General features: G+C 42.9%; 1 protein-coding gene across 1 annotated transcript in view; it reads right to left on the reverse strand.

Annotated features, from left to right (window-relative positions):
- The window catches only part of CLIC5 (chloride intracellular channel 5), a 163,729-nt gene extending 156,113 nt beyond the window's left edge, over positions 1 to 7,616 (reverse strand). The window contains exon 1 of the mRNA XM_059178146.1: positions 7,011 to 7,616. Coding sequence (XP_059034129.1) covers positions 7,011 to 7,523 — 513 coding nt within the window. The 5' untranslated portion in view covers positions 7,524 to 7,616. The remainder of the gene's footprint in view (positions 1 to 7,010) is intronic.
- Positions 7,617 to 8,154: the final 538 nt, after the last annotated feature.

The following is an 8,154-nucleotide window of genomic DNA, read 5'->3' on the forward strand; positions in this document are numbered from 1 at the left end:
CTTCTCACAGTGCTTCCAAGGACACATTTGGCATGCCTTTTTAGTGACACCAGGGATCATGGAATAGGAAGACCCTTGCAGGGCTCCAGACATTTCTAGACATCTACGTGATAGCTACAACTTCTAACTAGCCCAGCAAAGCTAAGACAGACCATAGAAACACATTTTTTTTTTAACTAGAAACTATCCTAAAATGATATCAATAAAAACTTGGTGCCGAATCTGTACATTCTCCAACCCAAATATAACAAAACTAGATATACATATAGCTAAAATATAAATCAGCATCACACTGGCTAGTGTTTTCCAGAAATTTGCCTGTATGTAGCCAAGTATCTAAATAGTTGGACATATCCAGATAGTTGAATGAATAAATTACCAAAAAAAATTATAGGTGGTCATTTCAAACAATGGATTTATATCTAAGTGTTTGAACTAATTTTAGAAATGAAGCTTACAAAAACAAACAAACAAAAACAAACAAACAAACAAAAAGAAATGAAGCTTGCTACATGTCTTTTGGGTCCTGATCCACACAGTATGCAGAAATGCTATCTAATTTGCTTCTCCATCATCCTAAACATGGCTTTGCTCCCGATACCACTCTTGGTTGCCTTTAGGATAATATCCAAGCCCTCCAGTTTGCCATGCAAACTGCATTGCTAGGTCATCAACCTCGTCATCTGCTCTGAAACTGTGCATGCCTTCTCTCCACTCCAGCCAATCAGGTGGAGTCATACACACATTCATATCTGCTGTGCCTTTGCTTATGCTGAACCCAGTGCCTGCAATGTCCTTCTTGACTCCTCAACTGAGCCGCATATGAACATCCCAATCCAGCTGCATTTCCCTCTTTTCTCAGTGGGATTTTATAGTTTCTCACCTGCAATGATGAATTTTTATTTCCCTCCAAACAAACCTCTGCTTTAGAAAACTTCCAGAAAGGATATGGAAGGTGAGGGGACTTGTTCGCACCAGAGCTTGGCCAAGTAAAGATTCCCAGGCCCTCAGATGCTGGCAGAAGAGAAAGGGATGCTTTATATGCCCCTAAGATTTTTAAAACTGAACATCGCTATTAATGCAAAATTTCAACATTCATCCACAACTTAGGTTTATTCATTCATTTACAAATTATACTGATGTACAACTGGAAGAACTCACTGTGCACATTATTAAATAGCTAAAAATTAACATGTAAAAGGACTAGGCAAAATTAAATAGAAATATTGCTTACTATTCTATATATGAATTCTAATATTCTAATATCTTATGAATTATGTTGAATCCCCTACTTTGGATACCACGACACCTGAGACAGCACCAGCTTCCTGTGCTATAACAATAACAATAACAACAATTACTAATAATTCTGTGACACTTTCTGCTATGCTGAACCAAATTGTAGGGAGTCGCTCCTTTAGAACCAAGTTTCCAGGCTACAAGTCTAAGAAACATTAACAAGGGCTATTGTGTTGCCTGACTTCAGAGGGTACCATTTACATAGCTAACAGTGCCTCCTAAATGTGTTCAGTACACAACGTGTGCAACCCTGGATGGGGATCCTATGAGTTCCTCATCAGAGACAGACTCTGCAGGTGCTTTCCAAGGAACGTGCTGCACATGAACTGAAGGGCAAAGCATGCTGGTCTCATGTTGGTCCTTCCAACCATACCCAAACCTGGAGATAATAATCATTGTCACGTGGTATCCCAGAGTGGGTAATATGTGGTAGCATATGTGTGCACCCTTGTGAAGAGCTGGGGCCATATACCCTGAAATCAATGAGGGAATGTGGATCCAGGAATGTTTGATAGCAAATTATTGACAAAGTTGTATTTGAATATCCTGACCAGTGCTTTTTCCACAATATTTCACTGTCCGTGTTAGGATCAGCTAATGGTACATTCATGAAATGTCTACTAACTCTAAGGCACAGTGCTTAAAATAAATATTATTATTTTGTGTATGGTTCCGGTTCATCACAATAAATAATATCTTAAGCTCACAAATATTGAGCACTTACTGTATGTCAGATATTATACCAAGCAATTATATGGACTATCTTATTTAATCCATATAGCAATCCTATGAAGAGCTTACTATTATAAAACCCATATTACCAAAGAGAAAACTGAGGCTCAGAGAAGCTTAACAATTTAACAGAAATTAATTGGCTCAACCACATTTCAAACCATGCAGATTTCCAAAACCTGCTCTATGACATATACCGCCTGCTATAATCAGTGGCATCAATTACGTGCAGGATGGTGGTGTTCATTTGTACCATTTTTCTTTATAATAACCATCATCAGAATACTTTTTCTTTGCATTAAACCAAATGCCAGGAATCTCTCTCTCTTTTCCTCCCTTTCTCTTTCTCCTACTTTGTCTCTGTCTCTTTCCGCTTTCTCCCTCTCTCTCTCTCACACACACATACAAACACAGTTATGTCTGCAGGTCCCTCCGTTTTAGCAGAACGCATAAAGACAATTTGCACACTCCTGTGTGGCAAATTCTGAACCAACCACCCCTCTTGGCTGTCTATAATATGGACTACAACTCTCCCTAGGTACCTTTTTTACACTGGATCTCTGAAATGACCAAGAAGCAGTTATTTCTTCCCTTTTACTATCTTCAAGAATTGTGTTTCTCTGTCTTCCCCTACAGGCAGTTGGCATTAAGGTATGGCGTGTTCGTCTCTTATCCAGTACCTGGCATGTAGTTAGTATGTTGTAAATGACGGACAGACGGATGGACGGATGGATGGATGGATGGATGGGCAGATGGCAAGAAGGACGGAGGAAAGGTGAGAGGGAGGGAGGGAGGGGGGAGGGAGGCGAGGCCGCGTATGAGTGACTGTATGAGCACATTTTCTTGCGCATACATTCCTGGAGAAGACGTCGTAGGTGAAATGGGAATGACATCTCCGTTCGCTCAGTAGCTCTGGTCAAAACCCCTAGAGACAGCCCTGGCTCTTCTCTTTCTTTATACATCACACCAGCAGAAGCTTTGGGCTCACTCTTCAAAGCCCTTGCAGTCCTGCTCCGCTCTACTTCCACTGTGGTCACCATTGGCCAATCTACCATCGTCTCTGGCCTAGTTTTTCAACTGCCTCCAAACTGTCCTCTCTGCTTCTACTCTTTCTCTCTTGTAGTCTGCCATCATAAAGGCAGCCAGGGGACGCCTGGGTGGCTCAGCCAGCTGAGTGGCTTAGTCTTGATTTCAGCCCTGGTCATGGTCTCAGGGTCGTGGGTTCGAGCCCTGCACTCAATGCAGGGTCTGCTTGAGATCCTCTCTTGCCCTCCCCACCATGCTCTATCTCTCTCTCCTTCTAAAATAAATAAAGGAATCTTAAAAAGCAAACAAACAAAAAACAAAAAATCTCTGATGTCTCTCATGTCAGTCCAAGTAAAAAGGAAAGGGCTTCCTCCACGTGCTCTGTGCCTACCTCCACCCCTCTGGCTTCACCTGCTGCCACCTTACTGCCCTTGCTCCCCCCACTCAAGCCATACACCCCCTCGACCCCCTCCTCACTATCACTCTGTCCCACTGTGGGAAGCTGAAGAATGGCTCCCAAGCATGTCCATGTCCTAATTGCAAGAACCCATGAGTGTTGCTTTTGGTGGCAATAGGGAAGGATGTGATTGAATTAAGGATATTCAAATGAAGATTATCCTGTATTATCCTGGAGGACCCAAACTAATCACAAATCTTTTTATAAGAGGGACATAAGAGGAGTCAGATCCGAAGAAGGCACGGTGAGGAGAGAAGCAGAGAGTGCCACGGTGATAGGACGTGGGCCAGGAGCCAGGAATGAAGACAGCTTCTAGAAACCAGAAGAGGGAAGGAAACAGATTGCCTCCTGAGCCTCCAGAAAGAACACAGCCCTGCGCATACCTTGATTTTAGCTCCATAAGACTTAGTTCAGATTCTGATGCCCAGCAGTACAAGAGCACAAATTTGTGTTGTTTCAAGCCACTGAGTTTGTGGTCATCTGTTAAGGCAGCAATAAGAAACGTCCACACCTGTTACTCTGCTTCATGTTTCTTTAAAGCTCATCACCACCAGGCATATGTTGTATCTGCCTATTGTCCACCAGTTTTTCCCACTACAGTGCAAAGTGCGGGGGACCCAGGACTTTGTTATAAACCCAGGGCCTGACACAATAACAATACATTGAATGAATAAATAAATGCTATATTTTAATTATGCGATTGCCCAACACCCTGAAGTGGCTGAGCCTCAGTAAAATGTCAGATGAACACACAGCGACAAACCCGCATGACATTTTTCCTGGCTTGTCTAGAACAGCTGAAAATGCATGCAAGTGAGTACGTTCTGACACAGCCCAAGTGGTCCGCACCGCAAGGCTCAGGGGAAGAATGACCCCAGGAGACCTTCCAGCATTCTGCTGTTCCCACACCCTAGAGCTGGGGGGAAGGAGGAGCCTGAGCAGGTGACACTTAGACCCTCCACTCCCAAGTAAAGAGAGAAGCCCCCTGAAGGCTCTGCCTTTGTGTTTATTTTCCATCCAACACTGAATAAAGCACGGTGGTGGGGTTGGTGCCGGATGGGGAAGCAGGGATGGTGAGCATCGCTCTTCTCACTGAGCGCTGCTAAAGATCTTTAAAAAGAGTGCCCACATAGGAGCTGAGGCGTCTTACTTAACAATTACATTAAAAAGATTACCCCAAAGATACAGATGTAGTGAAAAAAAGAGCCATCCGTACCCCAATGTTTATAGCAGCAATGGCCATGGTCGCCAAACTGTGGAAAGAACCAAGATACCCTTCAACGGACGAATGGATAAGGAAGATGTGGTCCATATACACTATGGAGTATAATGCATCTATCAGAAAGGATGAATACCCAACTTTTGCAGCAACATGGACGGGACTGGAAGAGATTATGCTGAGTGAAATAAGTCAAGCAGAGAGAGTCAATTACCATATGGTTTCACTTATTTGTGGAGCATAACAAATAGCATGGAAGACATGGGGAGATGGAGAGGAGAAGGGAGTTGAGGGAAATTGGAAAGGGGAGGTGAACCATGAGAGATTATGGACTCTGAAAAACAACCTGAGGGTTTTGAAGGGGCGGGGGGTGGGAGATTGGGGGTCAAGGTGGTGGGTATTAGGGAGGGCATGTACTGCATGGAGCACTGGGAGTGGCGCAAAAACAATGAATACTGTTACGCTGAAAAGAAATTTTTTTTAGAAAAGGTAAAAAAAAAAAAAAAAGAATGTAAACCTAAAGAGTTCGTTAAAGTCAATATTTGCTTTCGGGAACTACAGATCTTAATTAACGCGGGACCACACATTCTCTTCAAACAGTTTTCCTGTTGCTGATACCAGAGGAAGATGCCAATAGTTCTGTTTTCTTCTACTTCTGTTGCTTCAGCACCGGCGGCAGCCTAACTTCTGGGGAAATCAACACTCGTCAAATTTACAAACGTCTTAATGGGTGTCGCCAATGAACATGACCTACCTTGTTGGCTGCATAAAGCTGCATGGATGATTCTGTCCCGAGAAAAATACACCACTAGTCCTCACTAAGTGCGGGGTTTTGTGGGGGTTTTTTGTTTGTTTGTTTGTTTGTTTGTTTAACTAACGTAACAGTGATGTGGATTTGGAAGCTGGAAGCCTGCTTTGAATATCAGTCACCTCCTCAGCAGAGCATCTCCTGATTCCTTCCCACACACTTGATTGGTCCTTCCCGGGAATCCCCGCTGTGCTCAGCCGAGCCTCTCGTTCACCGAAATTAACCACGTGCAAATCTGTCTCCTGCACCACACTGCTGATTTCTTGATAGTAAGTTCCCTCCTCATCTCTCACACCTCTCCCACCCCCCCCAATAACATGATACCAGACAAGTTTTGAGGGGTCCCTAAGTATGAGCCAGACACTCCCGCTACTTGCTCTTTAAAAACCTTGTGTTAAAATAAAGGAGATGCAATTTACACATAAAACAACTAGGGAAAAATACAAAGTCAAAAAATAATAATATCTTCAATGAGCAAATAAAGTCTATTTTACTGGAGTTATTAGAAACCACAAAGGGGACAAATAAGTGTGAACTGAGGGTTTTGTAGGTTGAAACAACAGTATTATTACGTGGTCTTCATACTAAGAAAAGTGTAAATATGAATATTGTCAGGGAGTGCATGTTGGGGAAAAATGTTCTTCCCTCGTGATTCATAAAGATGAATCATCTTTGATTTATAAATCCTGATTTATGGATCATAAAGATGATTCATAAAGATAGCCCTGAAATGCTTTTTTTACATTTTGATAACATTGTAATAAATGGTCTTTACAACAATATCAATCTAAAACAAAGATTACCAAGGTTCTGAGTTTCTACATCATAAGCATTAAAGTTCTGAGTATCTAAGTTCTGAGAATCTATCTAAGCATTAAACATTAACACTGGCTATTAGCGTCTTAATACTCTTACCACTGAAATCATCTCACAATTCATCAGATATTTTAGTTATATTGATGCCGAAAGGGCAGGCTCAGTGACAGAGGTAACGTTTATTGACCATATATCTGAAGTATCTGTGACCTTAGAAATACTAAGAAGGAAACCATGGTGCCTGGCTGACTGGATTCGATTTCCTCTCGCAAGATTTGGTTTCATTTTTGCAAACTGAGTTGACAAAAGAAATCTAACCAGTCGGGAAAATATACTCAATGTCTGTCACATAGGTAAGGATTTGAGCTCCATTTTCTGCTCACTTGGAAGTGAACTCTAAAAAACATGTTTTGCCTGTGGTCTATAAAGTTAGTGATTGAGACACACAATTTAAATGCACTTTCCAATTCTTATACTTTGGAGCATTCTTGAGGGAATCTGGAATTGACTCAATTAACCAGCCCTACTCTTGAATATGTCTTGAGATCCAAAGACCATGACATCCTGCATCTCTTCCTGGATACTTGGAGCAAAAGAAAACCCCAATTAGTCCATCCACCCATGCAAGGGTACCTATCAGAGACAGCCCTTACCTTCACAAACAGGCTGATCTCAGGGTGTGTGGAAGCTGGGTTGTTTTCTTCCAAGCCATCAGCAGCAGAATTGCTGGTGAAGAAGGCCCTGCTCCGCTGGATGGTGAAGTTTTGGGGGGAAAGCAGGGCTCCCGTCTTCCTGTTTCCATTCTCCTGGGGAGTCTCTGGGCCAGGTTCCTGGTCTTGGGTGGGTGAGTATAACTCTTCCATTGAGATGCCCTGGTCTTCCTGCTGCTCCTTTGGGTGAAGATCCTGGGCAAGATCCTCATCAGGCAGGAGGTATCCTGATGCTTCTGGCTGGGAAGAGTTCAAGCCCTTCTCCTCACCTCCAGCCACATAAACAGAGTCATATTCGTGGGTTTCCAGATCAGTGGCATAGACATTGCTTTCTGGCAGGCCTCTGTGGATGTTATCATAAAGAGGAACTTCATCCTCTTCTGGCTGGTCTGGAAGCTCATGCAGCCCTTCCTTTTGGACTGTGTCATAGACGGTGTTATTTTCTTCATCGTTCATGTTCGTGGATCTGGTAGATCTTTTGCAGGAGGACCTGAATGAATCAGGAATGAAGAAAGGGATAGAGGGTGCTGTACCACCTTGCACAGGAATCAACAGGCTTTTGAAACACAATGACTAGCAACAGCTACCCATGAGACGTCTCTAACAATCATTTACCAGAGACTTTCACCAGCAAACCACAAGTCCATTGGACGCAAGATAAAGCTGCCACCCTCAGTTAACTCCTTCACTCCTAAGGATACTTTCAAGCAGGCTCTGGAGGTTTCCTCACTGCCAGGTACTCTGAGATTCCTCGGTTTAGCAAGGGGGTTTGAGTTATCTTCCCAGTCCACCTGGAAATTCTGAATATTTAGCCATTTGTCACTCAAGAGGGCTCCCTTTTCCAGTTGCCTCCAAATATTGAAAACATTCAAGAAGTCTCTGCAGCTGAGGGGAGAGCAGTTCTCCACAATGGTAACTCATCCATTAGCAGCTGAATTCATGACATGAAACAATTCTGCAAGCATCGATACCCTAGGATACGTGAGTTATACACGGTCCAGTTAGGTAATAAATTCCATTTGCATTTCTTATCTGGAAACACCACTAGGTGATTAAATGGCAGAAGGAAAAGGAGATAAACGCACTA

This window comes from Mustela lutreola, chromosome 6, assembly GCF_030435805.1.
Source record: "Mustela lutreola isolate mMusLut2 chromosome 6, mMusLut2.pri, whole genome shotgun sequence".
Lineage (NCBI taxonomy): Eukaryota > Metazoa > Chordata > Mammalia > Carnivora > Mustelidae > Mustela > Mustela lutreola.